General features: G+C 42.2%; 1 protein-coding gene across 1 annotated transcript in view; it reads right to left on the bottom strand.

The window, feature by feature from the left end:
• Positions 1 to 11,446, bottom strand: part of NEIL3 (nei like DNA glycosylase 3) — a 45,599-nt gene extending 34,153 nt beyond the window's left edge. Inside the window, exon 1 of the mRNA XM_088021366.1 lies at positions 11,228 to 11,446. Coding sequence (XP_087877492.1) covers positions 11,228 to 11,383 — 156 coding nt within the window. The 5' untranslated portion in view covers positions 11,384 to 11,446. The remainder of the gene's footprint in view (positions 1 to 11,227) is intronic.
• Between the last annotated feature and the right edge of the window lie 1,863 nt (positions 11,447 to 13,309).

Below are 13,309 nucleotides of genomic sequence, written 5' to 3'. Positions count from 1 at the left end.
GTTTTTAGCCACGCCCTGCAAAGTCCTTTGGCTTCTGTCAGGGTTCCCAGCAGAGGCTAGCTGGTCGATCCCATGTCATACATACAGCCCCAGACGCTGTCGTGGCTTTCCTGCTTGCTGGCCAAGGGGGAATTGGCGACCACTGCCACCATAGTGCTTCCATCTCCTTTAACCCTCCAAGTTTTACAAGTTCACCAAGAACTCAACCTGTCTCCAGTGTGTTGGGAAGGTAATCATATGCAGTCCATCATACCTCCATCCCCTTGGCTGCCTAAGGAGGGGCGTTGGGCCTGGAACACTTCCCGGCTAGAGACAAAGAGCACTCACACTCTGTTGCCTTGGGAGCGAGTATCTTTCCCTCATCCAGGCTTGATGTACATTCCTGTGTGCACCACTGGCCCTCAGGCACGACCCCCCCAGCTTTCTGAATTGCAGACCCCAGGGGGAGGGCTCGGCGTCCTTCCACCTCTGCACAAAGTGGGGGGTGTGGAGTCACACTGAATGTGTCTCCTGCACACAGGACCTGATGGCCGTGGGGCCCATGCCTTGTGAGGGGCTGGGTTTGGGCTCTCTCTCGCCTGGTGCTGTCAGCGCCTACTGGGCCACTTGAACCTGCTGTGCATGTTTTCTCAGCAACTTGGGATCAGGCTGGTTTCTTCCAGTAGCACTTAGCTGCCCTTTACCTTGGCCACCGTCCTGTTAGGGTCTAGCCTTCAGCACAGCCTGACCCCCAGGGAATGGTAAAACACAGTATCCCTCTCACTTCCCACGTTTCGGTTTCTCTGTTTCTCACGGTATCGCCCTGAAGCTAATCTTGCCCCCCCGCGCTACTTCACCCAATGGGAAGCAGCTCTTACTCGACCACTTCTCTGTTCCCTGCCCACACCTCCTTTCCTCCACCTCATTCCGAATTTACCGTGTGTTATCATGGCTCCTGGCAAAGAGACAGACAAGGTAACCTTGAACTAGACAGGATGGCACAACACCTAATAAACAGTACACGAGTCCCGTGAAGTCTGCTCACACTGCCAGATTCACAGCTTTGAGGAGCACTCGCACCATTCAGGTTAAAACGCACTGTCAACAGCTACCACAGTTCACTGTTACTCACTCACTGGGCTGTGTCTGTAATTTGACCCCATCTGACAACAAAGGTGGGATGTGACACCTGGAAAGATGCCCCTCACCATTAAAGAGGGACCATTCATGACTGTTCATCAGATTCATTCATTTTAGAAAAGTTTATTGACCTTCCAGTATGTATTAGACCTTGTTCCAGATGCTGGGGAATGCATCAGTGAGAGAAAAAAAAAAAATTAAAACTCCCCTGCCTTCACAAAGCTTATAATCTTCCAGGCAGGGGAGAGTAAGCAATAACTATAGTAACTGTGTTAAAACATTTGGAAAAGAAATCAAGATTAAGGGAGGGTGTAGCAGGTTCTAATTCTAAATGAGGCAGTCATAATCTCATGAAGAAAATGGTATCTGAGCATGTCTCAAGGGGGTTTTGAGTGAGCCATGATCCACGCATAGGGAACAGTGATGCAAAGGCCCTCCAGTAAAGTGTTTCCGATAACCAGTGAGCGAGCAGGCCAGGATGGCTCGCAGGGGAAGGTGTAGACAGATGAGAACCAGACCACGAGGCCCACAAGGTCCACTCTACAGACTGGCTGCTTCTCGACACAAAAGAGCATGAAGAAAAATAGGATCTGCATTACTTTTTAAAATGCTCTCTCTGGTTGCTGGGTAGAATTCTGGCTCCGGAAAAAATTATTAAAAAAAAAAAAAAAAAGAAAAAAGAATTCTGGTTCCAGGGATCAGGGTACAAGCAGGCGAAGAACTCAGAAGAACCACTGCAACGATCCGGACGAGAGAGGAAGGAACTCTGGGCCGATACCGTAGCGGCAGAGGTGGTGAGAAGTGGCCAGATTGCCGGAGAGATTTTGAAGGTGGAGCAAAGAGGATCTGCTGGCACCCTGGATGTGGGAGATTTTTGGCCTGAATTATTGGGAAGACAGTGGCACTGGCAACGATGAAGATTTGGGTTGGAACTGGATGGGAGAGGAAGGTGAGGGCTGGGTTTCAGGTAAGTTAAGGTGAGACATCGAGCAGGCAGTTGGGCGTGAGTCTGGAGGTCAGGAGAGAGGTCTAGGCTGCAGATGTAAATGTATCTAGCCGTCAGCATTCAGAGAGATGGTTTCCAAAGCTCTGAGACTGGATGACGTCAGCAGGAGCGTAAGTACAGATCACCAAGAGAAGGGGCCCAAGAACGGTGGGCTAGCGCATTGCCATGTCCTGGTGGTGGGGCTCAGGGGAGGAATGGGAAACCGTCAGGGAACATGGTCAGTCCATCTATAGCATCAGGAAGAAGGCAGCTTCTTCCTTCAGATGCTTGCAGTTAGATGTGGTTGTGCCGATTCTCTAGTGGTCGATACATTTCCTCAGTAAAATGGGAATCAAAGGATCAGCTAAGAGAAAGGTAGGCCTCACCACCCTGCCTCCTCTGTAGGTATATGCAGCACCTAATAATAAGAGTCATCTTTGCCAGATTCTGACTGGATTCAGAATCATCATTCACAGGTAGAGGCCAATGGCTTGACACAAACGGTGTCCCTCATTCCATTCTAGAGACATCTATGAAAAAATGTCATTAAAACCGCACTGTTTAGGACCACATTGGGTATCCTTAATTACTTACATCAACCTAATGCTCATCAGTTGATGGCGTCAATCTTCTTAAAAGGAAGTACCCATTTGTATTTGTCTACATAATCGGGCTTACTAGGATCTTAATGTTCCCTGATTTTTTATTTTATTCTATGCCTTCTGAAAACCCAGATTATTTCCTGGGAAATTTTCCACTCTGTAAGGACTAGCGCTCACTGTTCAGTGGCTAGACTGGACCATCCATAGCTGCCGCATTATCAAAACATCCGAATTTAATTCAGCAGTAATACATCAGTGGGTCTTGTTGTAATTGGTTAAACAAAATATTTAAGAGTACAATTCATATCAAACTTTTTGTGCCACTCATTCTTTGAACCACTCTATGACATACATTTCAGAAGAGATTCATCGAAAGAAACAGTAAAAACCTGGTTAAAAAAAAATATGGGTTTTTAATAAAAACTTGTCTTTTGTTTTGTTTTATTTTAATCCGTGTAGTCAAATGCCCCAGAGCTCCTAATAATGTCTATCAAGAAGAAATTCAAACCTAGCTTATCCTGATTTCTATCCCAGATTTCCCTCCCAGGGATGTCTAACAATGTGCGAAAGGGGTCTATAAGGTCCTTCCTCAGGACTATCTGGAACCCTCACTGTGGGAAATTTGGTTCCACAGACAGCTTATGGAGAGCACAGCTGACACATCCTTTATGGCCAATGCCAAGAGGTAGGTTAAAAAAATGTTTTTATATCCAGGATCAGTTCCTCAAGACATCAGACATTGTCCTGGTGCAGGCACCTATACACTCCCCAAATTATTGTCAGCTATCAGAGATTTTAGAAAGTTTAAGAGATCCAAGCATGGGAAATTTGGCTATTTAGCAAAAGAAAGTCTCAGTGCATGGCCCTCCAAAACTTTATGGTTATTGGACCACATATTTAAAAGACCAAAGGGGAGTACGTGCCCTTGTAAATAAATTCTGTCATGCTTAGGAGGATGAGTCCAAAAATATAAAGGCTGATATACTTAAAATGCATGAGACTATTAAATCTCTTTGCACAGCTGTCAGTGAAAAGTGAAATATGTCCTTCTGGTTGAGAGGGCCTCCAAGAGAACCACACACCAAATCCTTACAGGTGTAATACAGGTCTATTTTACTGGTGTTTTACCCTCCTATGATTAAAGATAACACACAATATGAGAAAGAAAGAAAAAGAAAGAAAGGAAAAGAAAGGAAAAGAAAGAAAAAGAAAGAAAAAGAAAGAAAAGAAAGGAAAGAAAGGAAAGAAAGGAAAGAAAGGAAAGAAAGGAAAGAAAGGAAAGAAAGGAAAGAAAGGAAAGAAAGGAAAGAAAGGAAAGAAAGGAAAGAAAGAAAGAAAGAAAGAAAGAAAGAAAGTAAAAGGAAGGAAGGAAGGAAGGAAGGAAGGAAGGAAGGAAGGAAGGAAGGAAGGAAAGAAAGAAAGAAAGAAAGAAAGAAAGAAAGAAAGAAAGAAAGAAAGAAAGAAAGAAAAAGAAAGGAAGGAAGGAATGTTGAAACGGTCATGAAACTAACAGCTCTACACATACTGAAAAAAGAGGTTTATGGCCCGACGACAGTGTGCGGGACAACACAGATGTCCGTAGGAGGGCAAGTGCAGGAAGGGTCGCAGGTAGGGCAAGGACTCTCAGACGACTTCAGGGCGGCCGAAACCATTCCAGCTACAGAGGCTGCATGACCTTGGCTTGAATACATTTCGGAAGTAGTTTTTTAATACTTGATGAGGTGTTTGGGAATTAAAATGAGATGTTAGCCTAACCTCTTCCTTGCTCACACATATAGATTGCACTTTTCTCTGGGACTAGGATTTCCCCCACCTGGGAAGCAGAGTCATCTTGAGGCTTTCTCCCTGCCAAATAGAGCAACCACCATCACAGTACTTTCCATACTGAGCGAGTATTTGACCAGGACTTGTGTTTCTCCTCTGAATGCCTCTAAGCTCCTTGGGGACAGTGACTATGGTGTTTAACTGGTTTGAGAGCTTCACACAGTGCCTGGAGTGACATAAACATGTGTGGGATTAATCAGATCCCTCCTCCTTCCCCTCCTAAAACTACGTGTGGCTTTAAAATACAGACTCACTCATAGCATAATGTATAGACACGTCCAATCACCACATTGTACACCTAAAACTAATGCAACACTGCGCATCAACTCTACTTTAATGATTTAAAAAAAAATACAGGCTGTCTCCCCACCTACCATCTCCATCCTTACTTAACCTTTCCCAGGATTTCTTGGCAAAAACTTCTACTCCACTGTTTCATCTCCTCTGAAAATTATTAACACTACGGTCTCTTGTTTTCTTTCTTTCTTTCTTTTTTAAGATTTATTATTTGATAGAGAGATCATGAGAGAGAGAGCACATGAGAGCAGGGGGAGGGGCAGAGGGGGAGAGAGAATCCCAAACAGACTCTCAGAGCTTGACACGGGCTCGATCTCATCGTCCCCAAGACCACGACCTGAGCTGAAATCAAGAGTCAGATGCTCAACCGACTGAGCCACCCAGGCACCCCTAATATCTTGTTTTCTAATGATCTGCAATGGAGTGAGGCTTACATTTTAGAGAACCACGTTCGCATAAGGACCAAAAGCTAGATGGGAGTAAAATCCTGTATTTACCAGAATTTCGCATAAAGTAAGCTTTATGGGAAGGTTTAGGAATTCTGTTTAAAAATTCTTCAGGGGGAGGAATTTAGGAAAGGACTGATGTATTTTCAGCTACCAGTACCAGTGCTGCATGCCCTGGTTTCTGTTTGAGATGTTTACTCAGCATTTAAATGGTTGCTTTAAAACATCGATTCTACTGCTTCATGTGGGTTTTGAGGGTAATGATACATGAAGTTCTTTTAATTCAGTCGTCTATCGTTTGGGCACTAGACCCAAGTTACCCGATTCCCGGCACACTATCATTTAAAAATAATCAGCTTTGGAAAATATACTTAGGACATAATAAAATTTTCAACTTATGAATGACCATCTCAAGCACTTGCATGTATTTTGGAGGGTTTTTTTTGTTTTGTTTTGTTTTTTTAATTCCATCTTAGGAGCAAATTCTGGTATACCAATGATGGCTTGTTCCACTTATTTTGAGAGCTATTGTGTATGAACTGGCCAAGGCTTTTGCAATAAACCTAAGATTTGTAAGATATTCACTTGTGCTACTGTAGAATCTGGGGTTATCACCTCTTTGTATAAGCTCCAGCTGCCCTGACAAATTCAGAAATTAATTTCCACCAGCCTATTATCTTTGTTAACATAAACAAATGCCCAATAGATGCTTGACTTTCTCACATTGACACTTATAATCCTGTTACTGTGTGATTTGAACATTTCATTTTTTTCCCCTGAAATAGAGACGAAAATCTCCTATGCCACAATTTTAAGTATGATTGAGAAGGGCTCACCTTCCCATTTTCAAGTGGCTTAATAATATGAAATCACCAAAACAACATGTATCTTCAGAGACAGCACATGATTTATTGTGCTGATTACCATTTATCCTGCCCATCAGTGGATGAACAAGGAAGACGAACTTTTCAGAACACAGCAAGACTTTTCCATAGATAAATGTTCTAACTCTAGTGTAACTATATATTTTCCCCACAGAGAAAAGAAAATACCATATTTACTTTCATAGTCTCTCCTTTTTTTTTTTTTTTTTGCCACATGCCTTTTTCTCCCCTATTACAACACTTTTCTTAATCAGAGGTCCCTTACCTACCAATTTAAACCATCAAAGAACCTAATTTTAAAATGGTCTCTAAGCACCAAAAGAGAGGTCTTTAGGTTCATACATCAAAGCATATTCTACAATCTTTTTAAGAGCAGAGCCTTCAAGCATTTACCCAGAGGCTAAATGCTTTGTACATAATTTGAGGGCACCAGATGATTGCAAACCCTTCATTAAGGAAAAGAGCGTTACTCCAATGTATGGGTCTGGCAAGAAAGCCCGATCTGGGAGAAAAAGTAGCAAACAATTTCCAGGACATTTACTTTGCTAGACACTAAGCTAAGAGTTTCATGCATCCTCTAATCTAATCCTGACCCAATCTGCAAAGATGTGGGTGAATGCATCTCTATAGGAGGAAGTAACAAAAGAGCTGGAATTCAAAATCAAGATGGTCAAATGTTCTCTTCTCTACATCAAACCAAGTACTTCAGTGTCAGATTAAAAGCTACAATGGCCATGAAAAATCACCTTCCTTAGTCTTCTCATCTGTAAGATTGTTACCTGTTCTCCATTATTCTTTATTCCATGATTCCATATAAGGCTGAAAGCTGATAATAATGATCCTCAGTCATTAAGGTAAAACCATTCTCAGTATGCATTTAAAAAGGTAAGGGATTATATAATGCATGTTCTCGATCACGGTATCTCCCCTGCCAGGTCAGTATCATATTGCATGTTCTATGAAATTTTAAAACCCCTTTGTATTGAAAGGAATAAGCTTCCTTTAGCTAGAAAATGAATCTCTGTGGATTAGCTCATCCCTTCATACAATGGCACTAAAATGAGCTATGATTTCTTTTTTCCCCACTATGAACAAGAGGAAGAAGGGAGGAAATCTTTTACTTTGTGGCTTCATTATTTTTTCATGGTAGGAATTTCCACATAACATACATAACAAAATACACATACCCATAATGAAAGAGTCCAGACTGAATTTACTTTTAAATCCTTAATCATTTTGGGCTATTCAAACGTTTCTGTTCTCCATCCATTTAAAATATTTATTAAATGCCTACTCTCTTCACGACACTGTGAAGGACATATAAAGATGAGTAAGAGTCGCTATCATATTGAATACATGTATCAAATCTTAAGGAAGGCTAGAAGAGCCAGGGCATCATGTTTCAAATGAAAAGAATGCTTATAAATAAACTGTTTCATATCCAGATTGGTGAAAAGGACATTGAAAACATATGCAGATTACACACCAATTTCACTAAAACATTGTATCTACCCGACAATTAAAATCGGAGGATTGACTCTTAGCAGCTCATCAACCAGAAGCGTTCATCCATCAATATTCCAATATTATTTCTTACCATAAGGCTCCACAAACTTCAGCAGAGTTTTATGCAATGTGCTTACACAGTGGCATAATTTTATGCTGACAAGACAGTGGATCCGGCTCAGGTCATGATCCCAGGGTCCTGGGATCGAGTCCCCGCATCAGGCTCCCTGCTCCTTGGGAGCCTGCTTCTCCCTCTCTCTCCCTCTCTCTCTCCCTCTGTCTCTCATGAATAAATAAATAAAAAAAAAAGACAGTGGATCAAAATTCAGAGAAATAATATAATGCATACACGACTAGCAGATGCTGAGATCTTGTACGGGTAGGCTTCTTCAAAACGAGGATCAGTTGTCACAAGGAGACACACATTAAGGTGTGTTCTCTCAACTCTAAACTGAAGCAAAAAGCAAGGAATGCTATCCCATACACTAACTGGTTCATTAATGGCAGCAGCTACACAGATGGGGGGTTTTCTGGTTGGTTTTTCAGTACAGTGATTACCTGCATTATTTTAAAGGCCCAGTTAATATTTCTTTAACTCTTTGTATTTTTTCATGTTTAGTGCAATGTAAAGAAATTTAAAAATAAGTTAACAACTTATTTTTAAACAATAGTTTATTTTTAAACTCTGCCTTGTGAAAACTAGTGATTTCAAGCCAGTAGCAGACACATTTAAACAGCTTTAACTCCCTGCCGTAAATGCCCAGGAAACGCGGGATCATCCGTTACAGTAATGACCATGCTGGAGATCAGTGACAACCTACCACATGCTGATGAAATTTACTATAGATCCAGCAACCCTCTAAAATGCGAAAGACCCTTTCTGTTTACAAAGATTATTATTGTTGTTATTATTATTATTTGATCAAAGGCCCAGCAAGCGAAACCATGGCAAAATATTTATAATTTTCCCAATAACCACAAAGAGATTGCTATGAATTCCATACTGATTTTCAAATCCAGTTCCCATAAAACCAGATTCCTGATCCCAGTCATAGAGACATATTCTAATTTTTAATACCTCTTTATGTCAAGGTATTAAACAGAACAGCTTTAAGTGCAGGCCTTTTTATTTAAGGGGTATAGCTTACTTAGTACTACTTCCAAGAGAGATGTTAACAACTGCCCAACAATTAATGAAGTGTTTGCGTTCTATTACCAGGTTGCACTATCTTGTGCCATCTGAACAGAGGATTGAAAGTCCTTAAAAGAGAATTCTCAGCTTAGGTAAATTGATAATGGAACAAAACTACAACGGTGGGTGGATATAACCAAAAACCCAAGGTCTCACTTCCCTAGTTAATAATCGCTACTATATATTGGCAATATGGTGTTTCTGCCTCTGAATTAGCCACTTTCCCACTGAATCTTTTATATCTGAGAAAAACTACAATTAAGAGAATAGGCTTTGGATTCTGAAAGAGGGAACCCTTCCCCCCTTCACCCCTGGTTCAAACCCTTACTAGTCATGTGATCTTGGGCAACTTAATTAAACTCACTCTGAACCTCTCATTCCTCAACTGTAGAATCACAGGGTTATTATTTCTCCTAACTACATAAAATGTAAAGGTTCTTCAAAGGCACTTCATGCTTTGCCACCAGAGATAATCACAACAAACTTAGAGGAAACGTTCCTGCTAGTTTGGCCTAAATACCCATGAGGTGATATTAATTTAAAACATTAAGTTGGATTCTCACAGCAGGAAGTTTATCTTATTCACCTGTGCATCCCCGGGAGCTAGCATAAAACATAACACAAAATACATGACTGTTGAATGATGTAAATCATGATACCCATACACACATTCATATCATATCCATTTCTGAGCCCTACTACCTTTATTTGGGAAATAGCAACTCTGTCCCCTCTTCACCTCCACCACCAGCCCCCTCCCCCCGGATTCCTGCAGCCCTCTCCTAAGTGAGGGTGCAGTATCTACTTTCCTCCAGTCTTTTTCCTTTTCAAGACAGAGTCATCTTTCCAAAGTGTGAGTGGATCTTACCACACTTTGGAGACTCCCATTATTCCTAAGATAAATACGAAGTCCCTAACCAGGTCTACTATCTCCATGGTCTGGCTCCTGCCCAGCAACCTCAAAAGACCTACCTTTTAGCTCATTTTCTGTTTTCCAGTCACACTGATTTTCTTTCAATCCTTCAAATATTTGAAGCTCTCTTCCTTTGCTAATGCTCTGCCTAACGTGTTCTGCCATCCAACCTCCCACCCAGGTGTTGCTTATTCCTTCCTCCCCCTTCATACCTCAGTTTAATTGTCAGCCAAGCCTCTCCTGACCTTCCCGAGTCCTTACAGAACCAGGCAGGAGAGGCTTCAGAGAATTTATCAATTTATATTCTTAATGATTGCCCGGGTACCTTCCCAACTCAAGTGTAGGCTCCACAAGGGAACCGTTTGTTTTTGCTCCGCAGGTGACTTGAATATTCAAAATTTTGTGGAATGCGTGATTTTTATAAACATTAATATTCTAGGAGAACACTCAAGATCCAGCCCTGTGGTACCCTGACCTGATTTTGAGAAACACTACACTAAAAGAATAGGTGCAGAGCACTTGTCGTATTAAGTCAAAATAAATAAAATACAAGGACTGTTGGAAGAAGATGCAAAACTTATTCTCTTCCAAGTTTGAAAAATATTAATTTCTCTGCCTTAGAGCCTCATTTCTTTCAAGTTGTAAGCGTATGCTAATTTCATAGCAAGCCACTTTTTCTTCCTGGACCAAAGGCTAGGAGGGAGTTTTGCAGGAGAAATTAGGTACAGCACAATATTGCACGCATCCATGAAATAGAATCATCCACACATCTAAAGGGCTTTTAAGGCATGATGGCTTAATCAGAATATTTTTAGTACAAGTTCTAAATTCTTAACAAATGAATATTCCACCATCTGCAATGAATGCCTTGAGTGGCCAGAAGCTGTGCTACAATTTATTTTAAGAAGAAAGAAATTCACTTAAGGGAACAAGAGCTAGGTTCCACAGCCTCTTCATTAGACTGGCAATATTGAGTGGGAAGGTCACTGCTAAATTTTCTGTGTGCAATTTTAGAATTATATGTTAGTTCTGCTACACTTGTCAACCGCAGAATAGCAGTCATGCTAAAAGTTTATAGTCTTAAAAATGTGCAGAAAAAAAATGGAGAGGTCTAATGATATTAACAGCAGAAAATGCACTTACAGACACAAGGAGAACATCTTTTGCTGGGTTAGAGCAAGTTAAGCAAGGTGATTAGTAATAAAACACCTTCGGTCAGTTCTTGCCTGGGCATCTCTCTCTGGCAGCCTTCGCTCGGCTGTCAGGTAGTCCCTAACTACACAGGCGCGTGAGCACTGACTTGTCCCCCTTGCAAAGTCAAGTTAAAGTTAGGGAACCGCGGAGCCCCAGGGCGCCTGTTCCAGAGCAAAGAGATGACACTTTGGGCCCTGGAAACCTGACGGCGTCTTTATTCCACTGTCCCCTGCTGACCCCAGAGCAAATAATATTAATGGCTCACCTGGGAAGAGACCACAGCCAGCGAGGCTGCGTGAGGCAAGACCTGGCCTCCCAAGCTCTGCAGGGCGCTTCCCCGCACGTCCGTCACCGCCTGGCCGGGGCGCACTCGCGTCCGAATTTTCTCTCCATTTAGAGTACAACCTGGTCCTTCCACCATTTCCCCTCCCCGAACTGTGGTTCACTAGTTGCAGGCCCCCGCGGAGAAAGTCGCTGTGCAGCTTAATCCCTACGCCGGTACTTGCGCAGAGAGGAAATTCAAATCTCCCGCGCTTCCTGCACCGCCTCGGCCGCCGGGCCCCGCCCCGCCCCCTCCCGTTGAGGTCCGCCTGGCCCCGCCCCAACCCGCCCACTGAGGCCCGACTGGCCCCGCCCCTGCCCCGCCCACTGAGGCCCGACTGGCCCCGCCCCGCCCCCGCCCACTGAGGCCCGCCTGGCCCCGCCCCAACCCGCCCACAGTGCGTGGAGCCCACCCAACCCCGCTAAACTGTAAGAGCCCAAGCAATTGGGACCTCAGAAACTCCAAACCTTTTTGTTTTGAGGTTTTGCTCTTGCCCTTGAACTATTCAGTACACTTCCATTCTGTGATCTTGTCCAAATATTCTGCCCTAAAATTCAAGGTCGTCTCAGTCTTGGCAGGCTTTGGTTTTTGTGTGCCCTATTCAGATGTGGGTAAGGAGGAGGACTCAGAAAAGGGTTTTTAGAACAAGCAGCTTATATATATTCTCCTGTAGAGTTAGCATATTTTCGAAAATGTGGCTTTATATGCCAAATACATTTTAGTCTCTATATTAAAAACCCTTTCATTTTTTAGATAGCTGAGCTAAGTGAGCTCTACCCAAATTCATCAACCATTCTTTTATGGGATGCCCCAGATGAATGCTATTTGAAATTGCTTTGTAAAAGGCAGGGCTCTATAGAAATATGAAGGCAATGCATAGCTTTTCAAATTTACACAAAGATGCATACATATAAATATATGAAGCTAATGACTCCATACACTTTTGTAAATAATAAAAAAATCTAATCTTTTTTGAAAATTAAAATATAGCACATTAAAACAGAATGTTAATTTGTCTGTGATTTAATCAGCCCATCACTGTGCTGTAGTTAAACCACAAGAAAAAAAAAATATATATATATATGTACTAGAGCCTTGAATTCAAACATTTAAGGAGCATTAAATCTTTCTCTTTGTGGGGAGAGATTAGTGATCAGATTAGCTGGATCACGTTCAGGATTCTTTGTACCTTACTCCCTTGTTTAATTGTTGTTTACTCTTCCAGGTCAATTACTAAATAATCGAGAAAGAATCCTTCTGCTCATTACAACCTAAATTCAGTCATAATCTCTGCCCTTTGATGGAGGAAAGTGCTATATACCTTATTTGCTTCTACCTTTGTATTAATTATTTACTGCTACCTGGTAAATTATCCCATTCTTTATTTCAGAGTTCCTGCAGGTCAGGAATGTGGCAGTGGTCTGGCTGGGTGGTTCTGCGTCAGCGTTTCTCAAGCAGCTGCTGTGAAGATGTTGGCCAAGGCTGCAGTCATATAAAGGCTTGATTTTAGCTGGAAGATCCATCTCACTTGCACAGCTGTTGACAGGAGGTCTTGGTGTCTCATCCTCTGAATCTTCTCCCGACATGGCAGCTGAGTTCCCCAGGAGGTATGATCTAAGAAGGCAAGGAGAAAGCTGTAATGATCTTTATTACCTAGTCTCTGAGGTGACACATCCGTACCTTCACTACTTCTATTCGTTAGAATGCAGTCCATCAGTGGAGCCCATAGGGGGTAGAGGTGGGGAATGAATCTTTATCTCTTGAAGGGGAGAGTATTAAATAATTGGTGACAGTATTTTAAAACCATCACCATCTTCATTAATCTGAATGATTCATCATGGACTTCTCATTTCTCTTCAGGTTGCACAGTGTGCCCGTTTGGATCAAATATGATCTTTAGTTAGAATTAGGTTTCCATTCCTCAGAGAGCTCAGTAAGAGTTGGAGAGTAACACTGAAGATACTAAGGGACTTCATGGATGTGCCCTGAAGAGCCAAGCCAGATTTTGTTTATACGTGACTTGCC

The sequence above is a fragment of the Eumetopias jubatus genome, unplaced genomic scaffold (assembly GCF_037043125.1).
Source record: "Eumetopias jubatus isolate StellerSeaLion01/CBP00866 unplaced genomic scaffold, mEumJub1_p1.0 scaffold_2, whole genome shotgun sequence".
In the NCBI taxonomy this organism is placed as follows: domain Eukaryota; kingdom Metazoa; phylum Chordata; class Mammalia; order Carnivora; family Otariidae; genus Eumetopias; species Eumetopias jubatus.
This window is presented reverse-complemented; position numbering and strand designations above follow the sequence as displayed.